The sequence below is a fragment of the Anopheles moucheti genome, chromosome 3, assembly GCF_943734755.1.
Source record: "Anopheles moucheti chromosome 3, idAnoMoucSN_F20_07, whole genome shotgun sequence".
Classification (NCBI taxonomy): domain Eukaryota; kingdom Metazoa; phylum Arthropoda; class Insecta; order Diptera; family Culicidae; genus Anopheles; species Anopheles moucheti.
Window position 1 is genome coordinate 8,601,774 of NC_069141.1, and position 25,826 is coordinate 8,627,599.

Genomic DNA, 25,826 nt, shown 5'->3' on the forward strand with positions numbered 1-25,826 from the left:
GTGGCGTTGGCATTCACGGTGTCAAATGTGCACAGGGTTGACTTAACCCTGACCGAAACGTGTGTACTAGCTCAGTTTGTGACCCTATGTGGAAACTCTCAGTTGTTTGGATGTTTAAAAAGACGGTTTCTTCCCAATTGGTTGACGTTGTTAATTTTATTTCAATTACTTTCATAAATTGTCAAATTTCACATTGCCCGAGATGCATTGGCTTGGATGTAACCTTGGCTCCCTCTGGCCGAAAACAAACTTTTCGGCAAAGCAAGTCACATAGAGCTATTGTTGTTATTTTAGGTTTTTACAGACATTGAGCCTTAGCGGCTTCCTCTTTTAGTCTGAGATAACCATTTGTCTGATCTGGACATCTTGCATCGTGTTTAAGATATTTGGCCATTGTAGTTTATTAGTCCCGAACCTTGGTCAGTTATCACGAATGAAATGTATCGTATAAATATACGACACGTTCTGTTTGCGTTCAGCTCCCACCTGGACTGTGATGCTCATATGCGGCATATCATTTTAACATGAGTACTCCAAATTACACTTAACCAGTTCTTAAGAATCTTGCGTCACATTATACCCTTATCCGAATCCGAATGAAAACTGCTAGAATACGCGCGAATACTCAAGAACAACAATCAAAAACATTCTCGAATTGCACGTCTGTGGTCGTCGATACGTGTAAAAAATTGCCATTTGGTAAAATCATAGCATACATGGAAAAATAAATTGTTGGCGAGGGGATCATAGATAGCCTAGCGAAAGAAAGGAGTTTAAAGAAGAGATATGAAATCAAAAATGTTCCACACAAAAAAATGATCCATGGGTGTGGGAAATAATGTTACCATGGAAACGTTATGCGGTTCTTGGCTCTACGAAGAATCTACGCCATCAATCCAAATGTGGATTCACAGAAACCTATTTCCTAGAATACTTCAATCAACCCAGCTAAAGCCTTCCAGGAAACTGGAATGCTGGAACAGCTTAATATAAAATTGTTTTGATCTGATAGTAAGAAGAGGTAGAAATTCAGCCATTCCCATTAAATTGACACACGCCGGCGCATTCGTCAGCAATGGTTGTTTGTCATCAAAGTCATCAGAGTAGGCGCGCATAACCTTCTTTTCTCTATACAAAGCCGGTCTGCACCATTTTCAACCGAGCTTCAGTTTTCGGCGTGTCCTCAAACATACCGGTCCTTAGTAACAGATATTTTTCAATCAACCTGAAGTGTAGTGAGAGTGTTTCAAGTGTTAATCACTTTAATTCGTTTGAATCAATCTGAAACGCGGCACACTAATGTCGGCTGATGCATTAGCCCGTTCGGATACCGAAACACCTGAGGCTGCTGTATCCGAAATGGGGTCCATTTGCAAAGATGAAAATGAAAACACGGAGCTATGCTTTGATCGGGAAGCGTCATTAAATGGCGGATTTTCACAGGTTAGTAAATACACTCTGTGCTTTAGCGAGCGAGTTGCAAACGGTAAATCAATAATTCGACTTTTTTTTACTTATTTTAGAGCTACATGAAAGCTCTCACCACACTTTCTTTGAACACTACGATTCGTGGGCCAAAGCATTACTGCTACGAATGTGATTACTACCTCCACACACAGCTCAGTATGACCACACACATGAAAATGCACCGCAAACCGTTCTGTCCGATATGTTTCCGAATGTTTTTGGACGAAACCGAAGTGGTAAGTAGAATGGGTGGTTTGGTACGAACGCTCAACTAAATCGATGTTTTTTTCCACCATTAGCACGTCCACATTAAGGAACTGCATTCGAATCTGTTACAGAATGCTGTTGCACGGTCAGTCGTTGAAGAGGATTCCTTTTTGCAAACCGAAGTTCCTCCTAACTCTCCTACTCAAGAGTACAAAGCACGATCGACCCGGGACGAAAGATTAGGAATGATAAACAACCATACGATTTCTTTGTGGAAAGAGAAGATTGTGGAGAAATTGCGCCAACATCAGCAAATATTAAACCACGGTGTACAATCCAAGGGGAGACAATTGAAATCTGCGCGTTCACATTCTGAACATGACATGGAGACAAATTCCCGCAAACCGAGAAAAATTCGCAACTATCGCGGCGAAAGTGAACGCTTGTTATCGATCGCTGGAATTACGGGAAAGGTGCATAAAAACATTAACCCGAAAGCGATCACACCGAGGACTCCGGATGCCAAAAGTAATGGAGACACTGGCAATACATCACTGAAATTGCTCACATCTCGCTTTGGGCGTGTCATTAGTCTTAAGGTTCCGCAATTTTGAGATGGCTGCACAATGCGGGACTATGGCAGGACCATAATCTAAATCTAAATTATTATAAATTTTCTACCATATCTTAGAATGGAATAAGATTGTCTTTACCGTTTCGTCTCCTATCTAGCACTGTAAAAAATGTCCAACCAATTGGACATTCCAGGAAACGCGCATGATGCACTAGAATAAAGCTTAAAACTCTGCAAATTCTTTCGCATATTGGCACTTCGAGGCTATCTTCAGATTTTGCTCATCGTAAACATCGAACCGGGAGGCGTCACCCGGTCCTTCGAGTTTCGGTACGTACGGCGCGGATAGTTCCCGATTGAGCAGGGCGAACCAATTAGTGGACTTGAACCATGCGTGTTGTTTGATGTCATTGCACCCATTGCGCAGATTGCCGTAGCGTCGAGAAAGGTCCGTTTGCAGCAGATGGTGCACAAGATCGCACAAATCCGAGGAGAAGTTCTTCGGGAATTTGTACTTGGCTTTGCAGATCCGTTCAAACAAAGCCATCTGGTCGACACTGCTGACATAAAACGGTGAATATCCGGCTCCCATTTCGTACAGCAAAACGCCATAAGACCACCAATCGACACTTTTCCCGTATCCTTTCGCTTGAATAATTTCCGGTGCAAGATATTCCGGTGTGCCACATAACGTCCAGGTTCTATCCTTGATCACCTTCATTGCGATAGAACAGGATTAATATTTGGATTCATAAGAGGCAACACATTATTATCTATTACCTTACAAAACCCGAAATCAGTCATTTTCACGTATCCACGATAGTCGATTAGCAGGTTTTCTGGTTTCAAATCGCGATAAATAAGGTTGCAGGAGTGCAAATACTCCAACGCCAGTGCCACTTGGGCTCCGTAGAAAGTGGATTGTGCTTCAGAAAATCTGCGTGATCGGCGAAGCAGCGTAAACATTTCACCTCCATTCACAAATGGCATTACTAGATATATGTAGGAATTATCCTTGTAGCACATTTCGAGATTCACGACAAACGGGAACCGAATGCCTTGCAAAATTTGCTTCTCATTGGACGTGTGCTGCAATTGCTTCTGATAGACGATTCTCTCCTTGGACAGTATCTTCATGGCAAAGTATTCACCGCTGGTTTTTCGTTTGATAAGTTTCTTGAGGAGTGAAAGCCAGTGCATATTAACGCATTGTTGCATACAGTACACTAAACACACCGCTACTTACCACTGTACCAAATGCACCCGCACCAAGGGTACGAATAAAGTCATATTCTGCCAGCGTGGCAATCGATGCCGGTTTTTGATCATTGTACCGACGATCGAATTCCGCTTTCAGCCGGTTTAAAGTTTGGCGGTAGTCGCTATTGGGAGCAAATTTTTGTACAGAATCTTGCTTCATTTTGTCGGTTCGACAGTGCACTCCAACTGGCGGCAATCACATTTTGGGCTACTATGATGATACAGGCTGGATACTGTTTTGTGAACACCATGCTTTTATGGTGTAGTTATTTTCAATAAGAGGCACAATTCAATTAAGTAAATCAAACAAAGCTATTCTACATATTTAAACTAGGTATTTTATCACATTTTCTCCATTCACACTCATTTTAAAACCGGTTTCAGGTGAGTTTCACGCAATCTCATTAATCAGCTGTTCTCACTGCTCACGTTCTCCGCAGACGGCTGTCAGACGCGTTTGTTTACAAACAAATGCTTTCATTGGGACTGACCACGGTGTTGTAATCTCGAATTGCGTGTCACGCTCGAATAATTTTTACGCGGCAACGTACGTAATCGTTCTCCCTTGCCCCTTGCGTTCGTAGGGCGGTGCTGCAATGGAGGATCAACAGTGGTTGCGACGGTGCTGGTCGTGCTGGTTGCTGATACTGCTACACTCCTGTTACTTCGCTTCCTGTGGCAGTGCGGATCGTGTGGTGGATACGAAAAACAGCCGCGTGTGGGGACCGGGTGTGGAGATACCGGACCGGGCTACCCTTCCGGCGCGCTACTTTTTCATCGAACCGAGAGACGTGGACAATCAAAAGTTAGTACATGTCGAGAACTCACCCAACATTGTTTTAAGTTATCCGTTTTTCATTCGATTGTTCTCCTTGTTGTTCTGATTATTTCACAGAATCAATGCATCTCAAAAGTACGACGTACACATTATTGGACAGTCACGTTTCGGGTCTTGCCGATACCGGTTGAATCAGATCGATCGTCACGATGGCTCGAGCATCGTACGCTACAGGCTGGCGGAATCTTGCAGTGACGTCACGATACACGTGCGACATAATGAAGTCCACCTACATGGTTCTCCGTTCGCCATACCCGGAACACTTTACTCCGAACAATGCTACTGTCCGCAAGGTTCCGTCGATGAGTGGCTTGAAACGGTCGGCTGTCCTTCGGGTGATCCGCAGATAGATATGGATCTGATCCCATTCCGAGCGATCAATTTCTCCAGCCTGCGTACAAGGATGATCCAGCAGTACGATAAACCGGGCAGCATTTCACACTGCAACTATGTGATTCTACGCAATCAAGTTCATCGGCGTTGTTATGGTCAACACACCGGCTTTAGTAAGTTCATGGACACAATCTTGCTTTCGTTGGCACGGAAGTTTACGCTGCCGGATATGGAAATGTTTGTTAATCTGGGTGATTGGCCGCTGGTGAAAAAGGGTGGTCCAAGCCGCACGACCGGTCCGTATCCAATCTTTTCCTGGTGCGGAAGCGATGACACCTTTGACATCGTAATGCCAACGTACGACATCACCGAATCAACGCTGGAAAACATGGGCCGCGTGATGCTTGATATGCTTTCGATCCAACGGCGTGGACTTCCGTGGGGAGAAAAACACACCAAAGCATTCTGGCGCGGACGAGATGCACGGCGCGAACGGCTGGAGCTGGTAGCATTAGCTCGACGCCATCCGGAGCTGCTGAACGCGTCGCTCACAAACTTTTTCTTCTTCCGCGATGAGGAAAGCGAGTTTGGACCGCGCGTTGCTCACATTTCCATGCACGATTTCTTCGACTACCGCTACCAGGTGAATGTGGACGGTACGGTAGCAGCGTACCGATTGCCATATCTGCTGGCCGGCAGTTCGGTGGTGTTGAAGCAGAACTCGTTCTACTACGAACACTTTTACCGCAAACTTGTACCGATGCGACACTACATACCGTTCGAGGCGGATCTGTCCGATTTGGTGCGGCAGATCGAATGGGCCCGGGAAAATGATGAAAAGGCACGGGAAATTCGTGATAATGCCAACGCGTTTATTAACGCCAATCTATTACCATTGGACATTTACTGCTATCATGCGTTGCTGTTTAAGGTAAAGGAGTACATAAACCCCCATTGATCGCAATGATAATTTTCACACGGTTGTAAACATTTTCAGGAGTATGCCAAATATATCGTTAGCCCGATACAGGTACAACCGGGCATGGAGAAGATTGAACAACCCGAAGAAGCATACCACTGTCCGTGTGAGCGGACGACGCTACCGAGGGACGAACTGTAAGCTGAACGACAAACCGCAGTTACCGCACGTGACGCACGAGTTGGATAAAGTTGTCTGTCCTAGAGAGCTACCTTGAGGAAAACCGCAGAGAAAAAATGTGTTACTAATCGGAATCTATTCTATGACGCAACCAGCGAGCTGTGATCGTTACGTTATCATTTCCAGTAGGGCATTTTCTTTTCCTCTCCTTCACTTTAGTTTACGGGTTCCGTAGAGTTGTCTCGACTCTCTAGACAACAGTTCAGATCTCTGGAGAAACTGCTAGAACACTGCTTAGTGTGAGGAAGTATTATATAATAGAGGTACGTAGCCTACGCAAGTAGAAGGTTAATATTATTTGAATTAAATGCGGTTCAGACACAGTATTGCTAGTTCGGTGGATAGGTGGAGATAGATTTTCCTAAAATCATGCACGGGGAAATCCGAATACTCTAATGTAGATCGTGTTTTGCGCGCATGTTAAGCAACTGTCTTCTGTTCTTCAATATACTTCAAACTTTCCACAGTAAAATTAAAAAGGGTTTAAAATTCGGATACGAAAATGTGTTTGTGCTATTTAACATTACGAATTGTACATTATCAAGTAACGCTGTTTATTGCAGTTTACGTCAAAAGGATACACATTCGAAAACATATCAAAATATAATGATATCGATTATAGCCACTACCGATTTAAAAGCGAAACTTTGGATGTTTGGTACAAAAAAGCTATACAACAAATAAACTATTAATTTATCATTTTCCTTAGCACACTGGAGGAGTTACGGGAGCAGCTCCAGTTATTGGAAAACGATAAGGCAAGAATTGAACAACACTCACATTGATTGCTAGTCCAAAAGAAAGCGTACCGATTTGGGCGTCCGGCCAAAATCATCCTCCATAGCACTGAGCGTAGCTTCTTTGATGTTGTGGTCTGCTAGTACCGAGCGAATGCTTTGCAGCGACCGTTCAATATCGACCACCGATTCCAGACAGCGTGCTGCCAACTTTTCTTCCGTATCGTTATTTTTCTGTTTATTTTGCATCTGTTCTATAATGCCAGGCGAATCGGATTCTTGATGTTTCTCGCACAATTTCCGCAGCTTCAACGTCACTACGCTAAGCTCTCGGAGATAATTGGCCGTCTTTTGATCGAATCGATGCAGGGCGGTGGTGGCACCTTTACTTTGAGGTGACGAATGTTGGTGATTGCTTGGGACATTTTCATCGTTCGTCTCTGGGTCAGTAAAGAGAGCCTTTCGCGCAAGGTTCGTACAACCTTTATTCTGCATCAGCGTTGGTTTGGAGAAGATGGATTTAAAAAGTCCTTGCGATTTGCGCGAACTTTCTCCCACGGTGTTTTCGCTACTTGGGGTGCTGGAGTTGGGGTTTGAAACGAGACTGTATCGTCCACGGATCGCATCCTTCACCGCACTAAGGTTCAACGATATGCGTTTCGAATTGTGTGACTCTTGTAGAAGCGATTCGTTTGCCGACTGGTTCGCCGCATCGATCCATACAAGATCGAAATGTTCAAACATATTGACCGCCGTTAGATCATCACGTTCGCGCACTACACCCAGCCAGTATTCGAGCCGCGCCGGAACCCACTCGGCTATACGTCCATTTGCACGATCGACGATATTGATCATGGCACGGAAAATGCCTTCATCTTGCCACACCTGCGTTTGCTTGAAGTCGTAGTCTAAGCCCACTGTCCGGCACCGCTGGCTAGCTTCCTTTACCATCATTTGTATATGCGCTAGGCTTTCCTCACTCGTGTGCTCCATTATTTGGCGAATCTTTTCTGCCAAATTTGATTCCACGGTTGATGGAGCACAATCAAACGAATCGCGAACATCCGACGGACGGTCTTTAGTACCATCGGACTTTTGGCGCTTGCCAGTAGACGACTGCAGCAATGCTTCTTGCTCCGTTTCAAGCAATTCCTTGCGACATTTGTACTTAAACTTTTCCAGCTCAAGCGAAGCCAACCGCTCTTCGTATTCCTGCTCGTGAGCCATACGTTCGGCCTCTATACGCGCGATTGCTGCTTGTTTTTCCGCATCCAACTCACGCCGCAAGCGGTTCTCCTGTTCGTGCAAAATCTCCTGGTGTGCTAGCTGGAAATCTACCATCTGCAAATCCGGAAAATGCAAAGTTTGTTATTTTTGCCACCTGACAGTATACCTTGTAACTTACAATCTGGGTAGATTTGTTCGGACACAGCGGGTTCGAGATGCGGAAATAGTGTGAGCCACCGATCACCAATCGATCACCGTGGAACAACTGGCGACGTTCTAGGATGAGTTCACCATTAACGAAAGTTTCATACTCGGTGCTTGGTTCCGGTTGCAAAACTAGCTTCCCATTTTTGTTCTCGATGGAGCTGCAAGTAAGGGATGCATACGAACAAATTTAGTTTGCGAATGAGAATCGTACTTGTCCGAACACTTACCAATGGTTGGGCGATACAAGAGGACCCTCCAGAACGATGTCCGGTGATGTAAGAGACGACGGTCGGCCAATCTGAACCGTCCCTGGAGGAATGAGGTACAGCAATGTCCCGGACAGCATTGGATCGGCCGCCAAGTTCACCAGGCACGGTTCCTTCTGTTCGGCCGACAGCTCCAACGCTAGCCCTTTGCGTTTGAGCAACTTCATCTCCGTCCGACGTACATCTTCCGCTTCCTGCAACCGTTCGCGCCAGGATCGTTGAGCTTTCGAGAGCTCCTGCTCTGTCTCGGCTAGTTGCTGGCGCAGTGCCTCAACCTCACCATCATCTACCGATGTTTCGATGATGATTTTGCGCGGTGGATGATGTTGTTGATGAGCTTCGGATAAACGCTTCTGACGCTCGTAGTCTTGTCGCAGTACCTGCAGACGTTCGACTTCCGCTCGAAGCTCGCGAATGATGCGATCGTGCGGATCTTCGTTCACCTTGACGCGGTTAACAATGCTGCGTGCCTGACAGGCGTACCGCAGCGTGGCAAGAGTTTCGTCCAAGTGAATGCTGGCAGGTGATATGGTGGCCAGCATAACGGTGCGAGAGTTTCCACCAAGATTTTCCTGAAGTCAAAACAAAGGAGTTAAAATTAACTGTTATATGTAATTGTATCCGTCAAGATCAAAAAATTATTACAAAAAAAAACATCCATCAAAACAACATGGAATCCACTCAAGCGTATGAAATAAACGTATTCATTTCGGTTATACAGAAGTTGAATTAAATTACGAAAAACGAACGAACCATAACTTCCTTTCGCTTTCGGCGCGTGCCAGAAGGAAGTGTCTAAAAGCATTCAAAACCAGATATCTGAAGAACTTTATGAAATTTAAAAGTTCTTTGTTGTTTATTGAAGAATCTTAGCAACAAATCGATGGCCAACGATGGTTAAAGCGGTGAAGCCCCGGCAAGAGATAACGAAGCTGGTGTAGACTGTGGTGTCAGTAACATGATAGCCATGGTCAGGGACGAAATGCAGTGTGTTATCTGATCGGTAACCGCAAAAAGGCATCAGCATCCATACTGTCGGGCACAATGCCATAACACGCAGTCTAGACTCATCCACGGTTTGTAAAGCGATCTATGATATGACGCGAAACGTACCCGTAACATGTTGCTGTACCGATCCAGTTCCAGAATTGGAAGAATTCTTATAAAGTTGAAATGCAATATGTAGATGATATGTGAAGATATACCTTTCTTGACCTATGCTAAGCTGAAGTTTATTGGAATCTTTACAAATCTGTGCATTGAGAAAGTATTGAACAAAATCTAATAAAAAAAAGTGGGATGAATTTCACATCGACTCAAACGGTCCCAAGCTAATCTTGAAAAGTCGTCCAGAAATTACTTTAACGATATCACTTGAAGTTGAAACTCATTTCCTGGCTATTCGCAAACATTCTACACCTGGCAATAGCTGGCAACGCTTTCTGTATTCACGTGCAGCACATAACGTTTCGAGATGAAAATGATGCATCGCCTAAGTGTGTATAGAAGGTAAACAGTGTGCAAACTTCCTTCTCCTGTGACACAATTGTAAGTACTGCAGCTTATATCTAAACAGTATTAGACCAAGCGATGTAGGAGAGGGTGTCCAGGTATTTTAAGCATGATGAGTTTATAACAACTTTTCTAGCTAAATAAAGCTTCAAGTTGTTGTACTATGATAAGAATGGGACAAATGAACCATAGCTATATCTGGAAGGAAATATATGTCTATACGATGTGAGATAGCAACGAGAAAACCTGAGCTGTAAGTTCTACAGTAAATAAGATACGTTTGAATTCTTCACCTTGTTGTTTGGATTGCTTTGGAGAGGATGGGAAATGTAGGTTGGGTTAGTAAACTTTATCGACCGGACACAGCACTATTAGCTAAGGTTGTTGAGAGGGTGTGCAAATAAAAGTAGAACACTACTATACCCGACCGCTTGAAATATGTGGTTTAGTAATTTTCTGAGCAAGGCTTTCAAAATGCTGTAAAAACCCCAAAACTAGGTCGAAATATTAAAAACTACCATGGAAATTCTACAAAGAATTACGGCACAAATCAATGTTTTCCTTCGAAGTCACAAGATATTCCGTCTAGATAAAAACTCCCAAAGAAATTGCGTCGTTTTACCTTGTTTCATGGTGCAAAAGGTAGAGAGACAGAAACTTAGTCACCAACCAACAGTACACCGAGCGAAGGCATCAAACCCGACACCGATAAGCGCGTGTTAACATGTGCCTCTGCAGGGTAGGAATCCTTGGACGCATACAATCACCTTTAGACGAGGGCTTTAGTTTCTTACCCCATACGTTCCCTTATATCTCTCTATGCCTTCTCTTCACTTTGTCCGCTGATATCGTTATCAACAACAGGAAAACTATTTGGGATCGCCTTGGAAATTCGGGACTTTAAAACATCAAACTCGCGTCACCAATAAAACTCAGCCTATGTACGCAATAGAATAGCTCCCTCAGGAAAACAAACAGGAACAGGAATTAACAAGTGCTGTTTCGTTGGTTTATCGGTAACCTCCGCTTCAAGGGTAGCTAATTTGTTTTCCTAAATTTTCTGGTAGCTTTAAGCGATTGGTTTGGCGGGGGAAAACAAAACAAAGGCACGATTAGACGACTCCCCCCATGCGATGGTTATGGGGGTTCTACTCCATTACCGATTAAACATTTCTATGCACCCACGCCTTTTATTGGTGTAATTAAAAAAAACGGTTATAACATCTCGTCCGGTAGCGCTCATAAGCTTCTCGTTAGCAGTTATCGATGGGAAAAACAAAAGCGATGACCTAACCTGGATCTCTCACATGTGCCGATATGCACTGACGTATACCGGAGTGGGGTTGAGATAAAAAGCCATGGGGGACGGATGAGCGCAATCGAGTGTGTCCTGCCATGCCAATGAGGGCCACCACCGAAAACAGGTCGATGCGGAACGAAATGCGTTCAATTTTCTTAATCAATAATTGATGGATCGTACTCGGTGCGATTATGGCGATCATGGATGACCCCACGGGTAGACACTGTTACTGAGGTCCGGCTCTACGCGGTCTCCACATCCGTTGTGTTGTTATGTAGTGCGAAAAGCTTACTTTAAACTCGGCGTAGTCGGCGAAGTCGGCATCAAATACGCTTTAACGGTATTTGTATTCATTTGATGGCACTCTTACTTCAGAGTGCTAGTTGCCACTTGATAAGGAAGGTGATGTAGAAGGCACCATAGTGAAGAGAGGTATTTAATCTACATTGTCAGACTATTTGCAAAGATCAAATATGGGTGTGTCTTTTTACTGGGTGAACCCCACGTACAGGGTTTTCACATTTGTTTTACGTAAATTTACGCCTATTTATGTATTTTATTTAAGTTACTAAATCTTGATCATAATGAAGTCAATTCTGTAGAAAGCTGTCTCAACAGACATATACGAAGACCGAGGGAGGAAAAGTATAGGAAAGCTCCATGGAGGTCATAAATCTTGGATGATTCATGTATCTTTGAAATAGAGATTCAAAGATTCATTCAGAGTCATGGGTCTGAATCAGGTACACCCAACACTAGGACAGAGTCAATTTCAATTTGAAAAGCATCCAGAAAAAGGTTTTTCTCTGTATGTCTTACACTCGAAACCCCTTGTTTACAGCGATCGTTTCTTTGCCGATTAAAAAAAACATCCAATAAATCCAAGACGAAGCCATATTATCGGACTTGTATTCCTGCGTAAGCAACCTAATCGAAGGTCGACTCTAATGACAATAAACACCTTTGCGATTGCGCTTCATAGTAAAGGCGTGTAAAGACGAAAAACTACCTAAAGTACATCTGGACAAAGACAAAGTAGAGAAGCAACCTATGTAATATAGCACGGCGTATTAGCAAACAGGTCAACACAACCGTCAACAATCGGTTGATAAATGTAATCGCTGTGCGGACGGAGCTGTAATAAGATTAGACATAAATCAAATACCATCTTGACGAGATAAGAATAGCGAATGAGAACTGCTTACTTGTGGACAATACTTTCAATAAGTTCAACGGACTTTGGACAAAAAAAAACACTTGCCCATAGTTTCATTTCTGTGAGAGTTGATTCAGATTCCTCAGGACGTTAGAGATGTCCATATTTCTTATCAAAATAGCGAAAATTTGCCGTTCCGCATTTGATGAATTCTCAAACATAAACATTGACTCATACAGTAAATGCCACCTGCAACGCTCACGTCATCCGCCGAGGCGGACAGATGGCATATTGTAGCGTTTGCTCTATTGCAGTTAATCTTGCTGTGCTATCAGCATCCAAGTATGCTTATGTACCACGAGCATAAATGAGCACACCGTAAGCCGGCACAAGATGTACCAATGATGCTATTTTTAACATGCGTATGTTTTCCTTTTCTGCAAGCCCTACTACATTGCACATTGTATTTTGCTGTGATGCATTCTATCTATCTCTTTCTCTCGAATGCTGCAATTTTCTTCTTGCGTAGGGCTATTTCAGTGCATCCGTTGCCATAGCAGTTTGAGAGTGCAAGTGTTCGCTGCTCTCGCTGATTGCTCTTTCTTTCTCTCGTTCGCAACGCACGATCGTAAAACAGGTTTCACTATGATCAGGATGTCCATTTTTTTGCAGTAAAACTAATCTTACTATACCTTATACAACAAACAATTGTATCGGCTTTATAATGAAATTCTTTACAAAAAATAACCTTCTGTTTTAACCAGAATGGTATCCGCCAAAAAAGAAAGAGAGGGAACAACATACTGTAGCAGCGGAAGAAATTGTGCGTAACCGTCAGTTCCGTCGCACGACACATACCAACACACCACGCGGCAAACAGCGAACCCGACACTAACACAGACAACCAGACGCGTGCGCGCGCGCCTGGGACGCGTGTCTACGTGTGTGCTACCACGTTCCAGTGCCCTACACGGTTACACGGGTACCCGACGGAGATAACTCCGTACGGTACGCGTCGAGGGCCCCGCGAGGCCACGTTTGTGTCGCTGTTGCGAACACATTCCCCCTGTCTATCGTTTGGCGGTTGGAGCAACGAACGCGTAGTACGGTCGGAAAGACGATGAAGTGGTGATGGTGGTATAGTGTGTTTTTATATATCCCTGGCCACGCTCATCGCACGCTGCAGTTTAGCACAGACAGTCGTCCAATGTAACACGGCTCGAAGCGAACTTCATTAAAACCGTACGGTTCAAAACAACCAATATAACAGTGAATATTGCGTCGTTTTCCAAACGTGTCTCACACAAGCGTCGGCAAATTTATGTGCGTGGCATCAGCGAGAGAGTGCGATTAATTCTTGCCACAAAACAAACAAGTGTCACTAAACGAAAGGTGCGTCGCTAACGTTTTGATGGTGAAAGTTTTGCGATCAAACAGAATTTGTTTACCAACAAATACGGCCCCTCTGGGTGTAGTGAAAGTGTGCTAGTAGTGAGAGTGCGTGGGGGAAAAGTAGAGTTACTGAAGTAACCCAATCTTTATAAGCCACCCAATAAAGAAGCCATTCTATGGCGACGTCAGTGAGGATTTATTAAGCGGAACACGATAGGAGGACAAAAATCTCACCATTAAGAAGCTCTATAACCAACGACTTCGTTGAAGGTGGACTGGGTTAATCACACACACAAATACGGCGGCTGGTTAGGAAGAAACCTTACAAAAAAACGTCCAAAGCACGGCACGCACGCATTTGAAAGGCAACCTTCATTCGACTTCGAAGGACTGCAGCAGAGTGCTCTCCCCATTTGCTTGTTAATGAACCATCGTCTATTGGTGTAATAAAAAACAGACAACCGCATCTGAGTATCCTTCGCCATAACAACCGCCAACCATCACCGTCACCATGGATATTTACTACATGAGCGATAGCATCCAGTACTCATCGTTCCGCGGTCCGGTTTACCGGGACTACGAGAAGTTTCCGTACGGTACGCTCGAAAATCCGCTGAACAATCCCGTCTCCAAGACTAAGCAGCAGCAGCAACAGCGACGGCACCACTCGAACACAAGCAGCAACGGTAGCACCAGCGCTCAAGGTAAACATCTTACCGATCGCGATCAGATACGCCAACAGTACGGAGGATGCTGTCAGTGTGATCTCGTCTCTACTGACAGCATCACAAATGCGGTGGCGGAACAACGCTTACACTGTGTTGATGTTCTATTCTGTTTTGTTGACTCTAGTTGTAGTTTTCAATCTCGGGAAGTGGGAATTCCACTGGATGTGAAGAAAATAACCCTTCTGTAAACATACGAATATTCTAGGCACGTGAAGGCATGAAAACAACACATCGGAAAACACGGAAACGCTTCAAAACGATCTGAATCGCGCAGTGGTGTGTCGTGGCAGTTTGTATTGTTTTACCACGGCGTCGGGATTTTCCTTCTGCGTTTCATGCGCGTGTGATATACACACGCCACACGCTCGAATAGGAGCGGCTTATTTGCGCATTACTTGCACGGTTCACGCAAATCACCCCTGTATGTGTGTGGTGTGTGCTTAGCAAATTTCATTCACCGTTTGATGAGTTGTTTCCTTCCTTTTTTTCGTTGCATTAGCACGAACAAATAACCTCGAAAAGTGATCTGCTCCCTTCCTACTCCATACGGTTCTCATTAGCAGTACGGAACGAGTGCATTAAAGAACGAACGCGCCTCCATGCAACAAATTCAACATTTCCGTTCTGTTGACCTCCTTCGCTGTTTAACGAATATGGAACCGGTTGCGGTTCGATAAGAACAAACCGAAACGAACTCAAAAACAGCAAAACACAGCTAAAAAGAGATTGTTTTTCGTCAGGAGAAACACGTTCCCCAATATTACGCGTTTGCGCTTTGTTTGCTTTAGTTCTACTATTTCTACATCAAATCGAGGACCAGAGGTCCTGAACGGAGCAAATTGTTTACACTTTTCACACACAACACAACAGTGGCGTTCATCAGCACGAGATTTAAAAACGAGACACTGAATACCGTGTGTTGGGCCATGGCCACTCGTAGAAGATTATTATTGTTAGCACTATTTTCAAACACCGTACGCAATATCCAACTCCTCCTCCGTTGTGTTTACGTTTCACTGGTAAAAGGGAGACAAGAATTGGCGCCGTCCTCTTCAAACATGCGCGCTATGACGGTGATGAGTTAAGCGAAAAAACATCAATCACATAAAACTGCCAGCAAATCCCTCTAAATTTAGAATGACCGAGATAAATATAAAACCGATCTCGCGTAGTACAGACGTCGCACGGTGTCATTTAATTGCAAACTCTCAAAGAGAGTCTTCTTTGTCTTCGTCCCTCATGTCTCACTTCGTAGTAAATCCGTTTTAATGGGACATGGGTAGGATGCAGTGCAACTTTGCAGACGACCCTCCTCACCGCTGTCTCGTGAGCTTTCGCTGACACGCTGATTTGACTCTAAATATAAACCCCACAGTGGGATCGTTGCCAATAGTAATCGACATGGCGCCAATGTAGCTAAAGTACCCGGGCCGCTGTGTTGTGTTCAAAACGCACCAAAGCACATTCCACAGACGGAACACTCGCTGTGGTACGTGAAGCAATTCGAGCAGTTGTCGGGTGCTGCAATATGACACCGAATTGTGAAGCTAATGTTGGAGGGGCGAGCGTAAGAAAAGAGTCGTGTAGAAAAAAGGGAAATAGCGAAGGGCTTGTCGTGGGGTCGGTTACTGCAACACCTCGAGCTAGCCCGATCCGCAAATACTGGAGAAGGGGAGAATGGCTGCGTTGGGCTACTCAAAAAACGCAACGAGAAACCACTGAACCTTGCCGTGTAGCTACAACAACATAGAAGATCTCTCATCCGCAACCACCTCGCGCACAACTTACGCTCATAAATCCCTACGGTCGGTCTATTCCTCACATTCTAACCGAGAAGACCGGTTTGATAAAAATAGTAAATAGCAAAGAAGCATACATCTCAGAACTGGTCCTCTTTAAAACATCACTTAACCTACACGCGAGTGCGTTGTACTTTCGTGGAGAAGGAAAAGCGGAACTGAAATCTAACTCCCATTCGAGCTCCAAGCAAACCCACAAAACACAAACAGACACACGGTAAGCAGTAGTAGTGCGCAAAAAGATCGTCAACCAGCCGTGAATTTCTGGAACTCGGGTGTAAATGCCAGAACACTTGAAGGCTGACATCATCGTCAAGTTTAATCCCATTCTTCTCCAACCGGCAGTGGAATGGAAGAAATACGATGCGTTTATGCTAGCGTTGTGCTTAATGAATCTTTTGAGAAGAGCCATTCATACGAATCATTAGTGAGGAGTCGTGCATCAAAAACTGCATCAGATTTACCCAACACTACTTAATTCTCGATCGTCGGTTGGCGATCATCATTCCCCATACTGTCACTGGACTTTCATCTGACTAACTTCACAGAGATCTTGGAGAGTCTTGGCATATTACAGCATTCGTAATGCAATAGTCAACAACATCATATCAGCGAAATTGCCGGAACGGAAGTTTACATTAAATGCAAATGTGGCAAAGGAAGCAATTGGTAGAATGAATAGCCGAGCCAAACCTCACCCCTCCTTCCCGGAGGCAATGTTTGCCCTTGGTCGGAGAGACAAAAACAAGGAAAAGAGTATGCAATATGCAACAAGTATGTTTTCGAGAGGTTGGGTGTGCGTGGCAAGTTGACGTACAATCGGCAGAACAGTTCACAATCGCGTGAACTGTATGAGAACCACACGTCGAGGTAAAGAAAAATATACAAATTAGCTTAAATTATTGCTTCAGGCTTTTAGAAAGGGTGTAAAATAGTTTTTTTCCAACTGTACTTTTTACCCTACTGCTTCTCACGCTTACGTCAAGGTTGTTTGTTATGTCACGTAGTACGGAAGCGGAGGTTTGAGACGAGATGTTTCACCCAAAAGGCGTGCGCCTTCGGGGGATAAGCCAATGTCATGTCGATGAATGTCGCGTGAGGAGATCGTAATCATTGCGTGACGTCAATTTACACCCTACGTTTACAGTCTGCCGTGTACAGCTAAACATGCAAGTGTGCTCACCAATATTATCACTTCACTGGAAAGTTGCACCACAACAATGAAATCGAACCGCGTTATGTTTGCATTTCCGATTAGATCGAGAAGGGATGTACTCCGTGATCAATAAGTTCGAATACAAAATGAATTAGATAACTTTTTTGTTCTACTTTTTGCTATTGAAAGCTATGCTTGTATAGAACGTTTACAATAAAAGGAAAACGTTTCCAAAAAGCTACATTTTTGAAAGCGATCAAATCCCAAACACCATTGATTATCGATCGCGATCACCACAAAGGGAAACACATTGCAATGGTACAGTTTATTGCAATTCTCCGTCACGCGGAAATGAATCACTGCCAATTAAGCGGCATTTTCTGGATGAATCCACGTCCCAGCTGTTGGATACTGTCACACCCTGGGCAGTGTTGGGTGATACAATTAAGCGTGAGCAATGTCTCACCAACGCCAGACGAATATCCGGTACGCCCAGCCAGCCAGTGTGGGGAAGGTTACAAGGGTTAAATTAAAGGCAGAACTCGGTGTCACTTGTATGGGAGGAAAGCCGTACAGCAAGCACATTTTCTGTCGGGATGCATCCACCATTGCCCACTGTCTGCCCTGTGCGCGATGCAGCAAACAGACACACACCGGTGACATATGCCGTGAAAACAGAGGCATTACACCCTCCTTCTCAACAGACGAAACAAAACCTCCATATGAATGATGATGGCGACATGCATCAACGGTACACGACGCACACCTCAAGAGTGGTGTTTGACCTACATTTTTTCCGCGCCCTTTCGTAACGTGCGTAAAAGAGAGTGAGCAGAGCGTCGTGGCACATTGTTGCTTCGGAATTGTTTGGCGGCGCGCATGCGTTACGTTCACAGCATGGGGGCGAAAGAAATGCAACGATATTGAATTATAACACCCAATGCACTAAGTACCGTTTCCAGGCGAATGACCAGTGGGAAGATTGATAGTGAAGACCTTGAAAAAGGTTATTCCATGCTTAGATATCTTGCATTTTGACGTCATTTCTGCCCACCGGAACTCAAATGCAGTACAGATAACTTTTCGTCTGAAACAATTGGTTATTGCACTCGATTTGTATCGGTGATGAAGGTGACGTTTACGAGATCGTTCAAAAATAGTATATACCACGTGCACGCGATCACGTACCACGCGGTGACCATCATGTACTTTGGAGATGTCATTAATAGGCAAGGACGTTGTGAAACGTTGGGTTGGTGGTAGATATATCGCTGAAGAGAATAGCTTTGAGTGGAAGAGAACAAAAAGGAACGATGGTCGCCTATTCCTTCTAACCGGTCATCGCTTATATTTAACCGCTTCCCTCAGTGAACGTGATAACCTTTCCCGATTTTTATTGCTGTTTACACTCTTTTTGTCCCGCCAGAGCTGATTGCAATTGTTTCCCCCTTACAGCCGATAAGGTATTATCTCTGTCCGTCCCGGGAGCGACCACATGGGGTTCCCGACCAAGTTCGCCTCAAGTTCGTGAGGACTCAACTGTGTCTGCCCCAAGGTCCGATATGTTTGCGTCGGCTTAGCGTTTTGCCATTGACTAGGCAGTAGATGGGACCGGTTCCGCTGTTCATTTCTTATCAGCAAATTTGCCATCAATCTTTGCGTCTTTTTTACTGTTTGTACGATTGGGTTACAACAAAAAATATTCTAATTTAACTGTATTTTATTCGAGTTCCTTTCATGTATCAAAATTAAGTGATAAGAAAACGACCGTGGAGCGTGGGTTTGGTCGGCTGATTGATTAACACTTGTGCTATGGTTTGATTGTCGTACATAGAAACACGTATCTGGGCGCATTGAGTAATGTACGTCCTACATTCGGTTGTTTTCTAATCTTTTGAGACAAACGTTCATACGGCGATTTGGCACCAGCCATTTGATAAGAAACGTCGCAAAACTGTCTGTTTTCGAGGACAGAGTTCAACCACTCGTAATACTCAAAAGAGCGAAACGGTGTGGACTGATAAAGGCAAAGAGAATTCATCAAAACATAGCGGAATAAAACATTGCGGCAATCATTTAATAGCATGGACATCATCCAGAGAATACACGCTAAAAAAGGCCATAAATAATGGGGGTGGTTCCTGCTAGAAGCAGTAACGTCTCTCGTGACTACGGCGAGATATCGCAAATACACGCCGCCCTGTGTGTCCACAACACTCGGAGTATATCTCGAGAGGATACCATTAAACTGTGCCGGGTGTGTATCATTATCATTTTGCGCAGTACATGTTCAAGTTGCAACAAGCATCCTCTGAGTGTCTTTGTCCCTTGCAGCAGCAGTTCCACAGTGTGAAAAACGAGCTGCAAAGGAATTAAATTGCGTAAACGTTATTAAAAGGAACAATATTTAACACGAGATTTTTTTATGTATTCTTACTCCAGAAACGTACCTAAGGGATAATGTACTTAATTATAGAAATGTCATTAAGGACGATGGACTTGTAGAAATTATGACACAAAATGGCATCAGCACACATTGGTGCAACTATTTTGATTAGATAACGGCGGTTGTACACCACATCTCGCTTGATGATGTATTTGTTTACATACGGAGAACACCACAAGCAGTAGATGTATGTTTCGTAAATAACCCACAGTGATAAGAATGCATGTTGATGGCAAACAAACTTGGGGAATGTTCCCGTTCACGAGATACAATTACATACATTGTTTGTAACAACTTTACTGAAAGTCTGGTTTGCTTGTTCCTTCCTCTATTGCAGCAAAACTACTCAGCTACATCGGCAAATCTTCGTCGGCGGGCAAATCGTCCAAGGATGCGTGTCCATTTTGCAAGGAGCAAAAGAAGCGACCGCTTGGTGCGTACATGCGTAAGCGTGGCCAGCGTATCACCACCGAAAGCATCAGCGAGGACGCGGAAGAGTGCATCGATGAGCTGCGGGAGGAGGACGAGGAGGAGGACATGTGTGCATCGGCGCGAGGCACAGCATTGTCTACCAGCCCGACCGGTAACCATCATCAGCACATTACCCCGGCTGGTGTCGGTTTTAACCGGCAGGAATCGATCGAAAGCAAATGAATACGCAGTAGAAGAATACTGAATGATCGTATAGCGCAAGCAGTGAAAAGAGGAATCATTCATAAGGAGAATATTCTTATCATAAGATATTAAACGGTAGATTGTTAAGTTATTTCATATCGTTATTCGTACGCGCATAAAACCACAAGCGTATTGTTTGGCAGAGGAACATTTAATTTTTAATATAGAATAACATTTGGCAGCATTAGGCTTCAATCCCGTGAGGTTTTAAACGAGAGGGTCACGATCATTCATCGTAGGCAATTCATAATAGGAAAGGACGAAACGTTCAATACCGTTTCTGGTGTGCAAAAAAACGATAATCAGTAGCGTGTAAATTCAATCCCTTTTTTCATGATCTGACTTTTCATAAGCCAGGCGCGCGCGTAAAAAGGAGAAACCCCGCAAGAAACAAACGTACCACACACTGTTATTGTTGATGCGAAAAGACTGATCTATACTAATAGCTCTATACACAGCGCACCAGGCACGTGCAATCGAAACCAACTTCACCTCTCATTAATTGGAAGGGAAGGAAAAATTATAAACAAATCAATTGTCCAACTGTAACGGTTTTATTGCAGTAGAATAGTGAAAGGGATGTTAAGCAAAATGTTATGCGCTGATTAGCAGAATGGAATATTGCATTTCTCCAATGGTGTAATGTGGGAATTGCTGACCTTATCCTTGCCTACACGATTTATAACACAGATCTTACACTTTTCTCAACACAATTTGTTCGATATGCATTTTAGCATGTTGAAAGGAAGCAGAAGATTTTGAAGGGTACGTGTTTTTTTACATGTGCGAAGGTATAAGCATATTTGTACACGACCCGATCGATGTGATCATGTATCGGAAGCGAGCGTGGATCATCGCAATGGATAAGAGAGATTTTTTTCTGCACAACAGATAATAATTATTTGCATTACTGATTTGTGTGTGAAAATAAAGAATCACCGAAAATTTGAAGAAAACTCCTTGAAGAAAAAAGAAGCACTTGTAATCCGATCAATTTACAATCAGATTTTAGTATTTAACAGTTAGACGGATAAGCATTATGATATTTAGCAATCGTGTTACATATATTCAGAGCCTTTTGTGAATGTTTTAATAATGGAAAATAAAAATTAATCTATACAATATTGCATAGAACGAAGTGTTGCTTTTTAAAGAATATAAAAGCGTATTGCTTGTGGAAAGTTGAGCAAGTTTGGATTTTTTTTTTAAAAAGGCTTTGTTTTTTTATCTGATAAGTATGCCTTTTTCAAAAGGAACAATACCATACAAATTAACCTAATTGAAATGTTGAAATCAATCAACAAGATTATACGCTGGTCCAATCTCCAAACTTCTTAAGTTTACGCGACGCAACCATCTAGATACTATCTTCCGAAACGGACTATGCCACGCTGGTTGGCCTCAATATTGATAAGATACGGGCATCAATGGCGCAATAACAATGCACTTCACAGCTACACGGCCCCACAACGTAGACTTGACTCCAGGGATGGGCGAGACTTTGGTGATTGCGGCCACCGCGTGGGACACCTGCAACGATTCTATCAATCCTTTGCGTCTGAGAAAGGTGTCACGTATGCGTCTTTTGAAATATCGACGGTTCCAGTTCTGACTAAAACTGGTTCGCACGATTCTTTATCAATCAGTTCATTTCGAAACAGATAACACCACAACAGGCGTGGTTTTATGGGCGTTTTAAACTCTTTTTCTTGCTGTGTCTGGGAGGAGATCCTTTATCGTAAAGTTAATTTGCTGCATACTCAGCGCGAGTTGGTAGTCTTTCGATTGCAACCGTTTTGTTGAAATTTTAACGCTGCTTAAGCGTTCGTTATTAAGCAATATTATTGAAGCTTTATCTTGTTAAAACAGTTGATCGGTTCGATTTGATTTATCAGCTTAACAGAGTATATCGAGTAGAAATATGGCGTACGACATTCTTTTCTTATCGTGGCGCGAAGGTTGATTCTGATATTACTTGGACGGCGGCATAAGCATATACAAATACATCCTAATTTATCTTTCCGAGATGTGTATGAAATGGCGCGGTAGAAACTAGTATACATTTGAGTGTTCCGTTCCAAAACCATCAACATTAACCATTTTTTATCTGCCTTCTTGATATAACCGAAGGAAATCCTTTGCGGTTGATTCTTCTGCGTGCTTTCTGTGTACTATTACTTGTTTTCATAGGGTATGTCGTAACATAGGCCCACTTTGAAATAGAATCTCGCCTCGAGAGGACGGTTCGTCACGGTATTGTGATCAAAAATAAAGTAAAAACCTAAAAAAAACAATTACTGGCAAAATGAAGTGGAAGAAAATATTCAGCGGTAATCGAGCCAATAAACAAGCTGGTTCCAAAGCAACAGGTGTGGAAAAGATTGCAATGAAACTTGTGTGAAGAGTGTTCTTCTCAGGTAGAAATGTTTAACGGTTGCAATAAATTGATCATTTCAGAGGATCCACCGGTGTCGCGAAAGCCCATCCAGAAACCGTGCTGCAAAAAGTGTGCCCTTGTGTGCAAGTGTAAGCATCACCGAAGGATTCTTCGCAGCATGGCGATCCCGCCGAGTGGACTTTTGTTGAACTAACGATCTTTTCTGGGCGGACATGATTCGTTGATGCAATAAACAATATTCCTTTCCCTAAAATGTAATTATACGATCAAACGTTATGTAGACTTGGTTCAGTACTCACCCGCAGAAGCCACGTTAGCACGGAGTCACGATACGGGATGTAAGTGGTAGCAGTTTTCTTCGATTCTGCCAGTGCCGAAATTACTTTGCCAAGCGTTAGCAGACTTTTGTTTATGCTAACGCCTTCTTTCAACCGTGCACCACTCGCACATGTTTGGCTCACACGCTCCGAACCGGCCAAATCCACGAGGCTGATTTTGCTTCGCTTTGTCTGTTTCACCGATGTGCCACCGCCGGGACGGTCCGAATCGTCCGTATCGCTGCTGTGTACAATTTCCACTAAATTCAACACAACTGAAAAGATCGAATGGGATCGGGAACTTTTATCGTTCATTCCGGTGGCCGCCGTAGCTCGTTGGCTGTTTCCGACGGCGAGCCAATTTCGTAACGCTGTATGAGAATCAACCGGATGCGTGCTTAGATCAACCACGTACGGCCCCCAGACGGGATGTTCGCGCACCTTCAGTGCGGCCCGTTTAGATCCCTGTCCGGGAGTAGATACGGTGATTACGCCATCGGTCGGTGTGACGGACAGTAGGTCATGTATTTTCTCATTGTAAATCTCAAAATAGCTCACTTCCACTTCGGCATGAACCTGGCCCTTTAGAGAGTTTATACGAGAAAACAATTCATGGCAAAAGCGAGGTATAATGCCAGCGTCCGGGTTCGGAGCAACATCGTAATTCTCATCCAGATCCATTCCCATCATACTGTAGCTCTTGCCAGATCCCGTTTGTCCGTACGCAAACAGGCAGGTATTATACCCTTCGAATGCTTTATCGAGCAGTGGATGGACAAGGTTGGAGTAAACTCCAGCCTGGCTCACGTAAGCAGGATCCTCGGTATTACATGACCAAAACACATGATCGTACAGAAAGTAGTGTTCTACTCCGGCAAGATTATCGGCCGTGCTGCCGCCATTAATGAACAGCTCATTATTCTCGACCCGCACGATATTGGCCACCGAGTCGATACACTCCTTTGCCGACAGGGGACGGATACGGACGGCAACTTTAAGGTTACTTATTTCACTTCCCGATCCTTCCTTGTCCTTTTCCTTTGTGCTGCGTTGGGTTTCATCTAGCTTTGTTTGGCTCGTACGATGCCTCCCTACAGTCGTTTGCGGGCTGTCCAATGAAATACGTGAAAAGCATTCCGGTGTCCTTGCACTCAGCAGATTTTCTCGTGCCGCGGCGCGCTTCAATACATTACGTGGTGTACCGAATTCCTTGGAAACGCTTTTCGACGCAGCAAGCGGCGCTCGGTACAAGGACGAGGGTGTGTAGCAACTGTTTGTGTTAAGCGTAGTGGACGATTTCGATTTCATCTCCAGTCCATTGCCTATGATGGGTAGACGCGCGGAAACACTTTTGGGTGTTCGGGCCGGAGAGCCCGGCAACGATTCCGAGCTCGATGTGTTCAATTGCATACGTTTCGTAAGCAAACAGGTGGCCAATTTGGAGGCTGTGGCCGCTCGTGGTCGCGGAGTGGACGCCTTTGTCGGTGATGAAGCACCACCGGTACAAGCAGCTGCTGTGCCAAACCGATGTTTTGGGGTTGCATTGCGAGAATTCATTTTGTTGCAGAGAAACGTTTCCTTTCACTACTAGGCGTCACTGAACCGACCGGGTTATCGGATGAAGCAATACACAAATAACTAAAACACTTATTAGCAGTAAAGAAGTACAACCACAAAAATAAGACCTATCATTTATGAAACATTTTCCTGCTAATACACGACAATACAAAACCCCGACGGCGGTTGCCCAACTGCTGCTGTCAAATGGGATGATTTGAAAATTGACGCGTTTACTGCAATGTCTACTTGGTTTCTTCAAATGCGGAGGAGAGCAATTTAAAGCGGCGGTTTTAAAGTCTAATATTTCCAATAAATTGTTCACCAGAATGAAATATTCTTTCATAAATGAGGAAGTAGAATGTTTTAAGTACTTTAACCTTCAAGTAGGCAACCGGATAATCTGGTATTTTTTTTAACTTTAAACTACAATTACTTTTGATTCATTGCTTGTATTGACCTGAAAATTTCAGTAGCCTCCCAACTTTTTATTTGGTGTATACATTATAATTTTCAACAAGCAGTAAGTATTCAATTTTTATTTATTTTAAACTTTATCACGTAAGTTGGCAACCAGCATACCCGGGTATTCTGTACATTTTGTATGGATCATGACGTTTCTCTTCTGTTTCTTTTCTAATTGTGCTTATTTTCGAGTCAAATTCAGTGGATTTAAAATTTAAAGTGGATTGTTAGTTTTATTATAACCTACAAAACATAATGAATGAATCAAATAGATTTTAGATATGCCAGATACAAACCAGCTGTTTTCAGATTTCCAATACCAGGAGAGCATGCACGGAAGAGGTAACACCTGGCAATTTTCCCCGACCACTGCCTAAAGTTATGCAATGTTTAAACACTAACTTTCCATACAAACCAGCTATTTTCAGATTTTCGATACCAGGGGAGCATGTTTTTCAAGAGGTTACACCTGGTACCAGCCGAGCAAGCACAAATCACGCCCTTCCCAGTAGTTGCAATCGCAAGTTGTTGCATGTAAGATGTTGCATGCCAGATGTTGCGCAACATATGTTGCACGACATATGTTGCACGACATATGTTGCATACCACATGCTGTGCAACATATGTTGCGCAACATATGTCGTGCAACA

At 43.7% G+C, this 25,826-nt stretch overlaps 5 protein-coding genes across 5 annotated transcripts; 3 read left to right on the forward strand and 2 right to left on the reverse strand.

Moving 5' to 3' along the window:
- Positions 1-1,028: 1,028 nt before the first annotated feature.
- LOC128303695 (uncharacterized) lies at positions 1,029-2,477 on the forward strand. The gene is made up of 3 exons (XM_053040741.1): positions 1,029-1,443; positions 1,524-1,703; positions 1,767-2,477. The coding sequence occupies exons 1-3, from the start codon at positions 1,300-1,302 to the stop codon at positions 2,286-2,288; spliced, it is 846 nt and encodes a 281-aa protein (XP_052896701.1). The 5' UTR covers positions 1,029-1,299; the 3' UTR covers positions 2,289-2,477.
- On the reverse strand, positions 2,472-3,668 carry LOC128305965 (cAMP-dependent protein kinase catalytic subunit alpha-like). Its single transcript, XM_053043614.1, has 3 exons — positions 3,495-3,668; positions 3,029-3,424; positions 2,472-2,963 (listed from the first exon to the last, which is right to left on the reverse strand). Exons 1-3 carry the CDS (start codon positions 3,666-3,668, stop codon positions 2,472-2,474), a joined length of 1,062 nt encoding a protein of 353 aa, XP_052899574.1.
- Positions 3,669-4,067: 399 nt separating this feature from the next.
- On the forward strand, positions 4,068-6,467 carry LOC128305391 (protein O-glucosyltransferase 2-like). Its single transcript, XM_053042815.1, has 3 exons — positions 4,068-4,313; positions 4,404-5,610; positions 5,677-6,467. The coding sequence occupies exons 1-3, from the start codon at positions 4,105-4,107 to the stop codon at positions 5,797-5,799; spliced, it is 1,539 nt and encodes a 512-aa protein (XP_052898775.1). The 5' UTR covers positions 4,068-4,104; the 3' UTR covers positions 5,800-6,467.
- A 137-nt stretch (positions 6,468-6,604) lies between these two features.
- Positions 6,605-24,835, reverse strand: LOC128305390 (kinesin-like protein KIF14). Its single transcript, XM_053042814.1, has 4 exons — positions 23,137-24,835; positions 8,237-8,847; positions 7,981-8,167; positions 6,605-7,916 (listed from the first exon to the last, which is right to left on the reverse strand). Exons 1-4 carry the CDS (start codon positions 24,709-24,711, stop codon positions 6,627-6,629), a joined length of 3,663 nt encoding a protein of 1,220 aa, XP_052898774.1. The 5' UTR covers positions 24,712-24,835; the 3' UTR covers positions 6,605-6,626.
- LOC128305392 (uncharacterized) lies at positions 13,441-21,567 on the forward strand. The gene is made up of 2 exons (XM_053042816.1): positions 13,441-14,339; positions 20,102-21,567. Exons 1-2 carry the CDS (start codon positions 14,147-14,149, stop codon positions 20,416-20,418), a joined length of 510 nt encoding a protein of 169 aa, XP_052898776.1. The 5' UTR covers positions 13,441-14,146; the 3' UTR covers positions 20,419-21,567.
- Positions 24,836-25,826: the final 991 nt, after the last annotated feature.

Coding starts and splice junctions, on each gene's coding strand:
- LOC128303695 (XM_053040741.1), top strand. CDS start 1,300: ATGTCGGCTGATGCATTAGCCCGTTCGGATACCGAAACACCTGAGGCT. Junction 1,444..1,523: donor TAAATGGCGGATTTTCACAG/GTTAGTAAATAC, acceptor TACTTATTTTAG/AGCTACATGAAAGCTCTCAC. Junction 1,704..1,766: donor TTTTGGACGAAACCGAAGTG/GTAAGTAGAATG, acceptor TTCCACCATTAG/CACGTCCACATTAAGGAACT.
- LOC128305392 (XM_053042816.1), top strand. CDS start 14,147: ATGGATATTTACTACATGAGCGATAGCATCCAGTACTCATCGTTCCGC. Junction 14,340..20,101: donor CGGTAGCACCAGCGCTCAAG/GTAAACATCTTA, acceptor CCTCTATTGCAG/CAAAACTACTCAGCTACATC.
- LOC128305390 (XM_053042814.1), bottom strand. CDS start 24,711: ATGAATTCTCGCAATGCAACCCCAAAACATCGGTTTGGCACAGCAGCT. Junction 8,168..8,236: donor CTTGTATCGCCCAACCATTG/GTAAGTGTTCGG, acceptor CCTTACTTGCAG/CTCCATCGAGAACAAAAATG. Junction 7,917..7,980: donor CGAACAAATCTACCCAGATT/GTAAGTTACAAG, acceptor CCGGATTTGCAG/ATGGTAGATTTCCAGCTAGC.
- LOC128305391 (XM_053042815.1), top strand. CDS start 4,105: ATGGAGGATCAACAGTGGTTGCGACGGTGCTGGTCGTGCTGGTTGCTG. Junction 4,314..4,403: donor AGAGACGTGGACAATCAAAA/GTTAGTACATGT, acceptor ATTATTTCACAG/AATCAATGCATCTCAAAAGT. Junction 5,611..5,676: donor ATCATGCGTTGCTGTTTAAG/GTAAAGGAGTAC, acceptor AAACATTTTCAG/GAGTATGCCAAATATATCGT.
- LOC128305965 (XM_053043614.1), bottom strand. CDS start 3,668: ATGAAGCAAGATTCTGTACAAAAATTTGCTCCCAATAGCGACTACCGC. Junction 3,425..3,494: donor CGGGTGCATTTGGTACAGTG/GTAAGTAGCGGT, acceptor TCACTCCTCAAG/AAACTTATCAAACGAAAAAC. Junction 2,964..3,028: donor CTGATTTCGGGTTTTGTAAG/GTAATAGATAAT, acceptor ATCGCAATGAAG/GTGATCAAGGATAGAACCTG.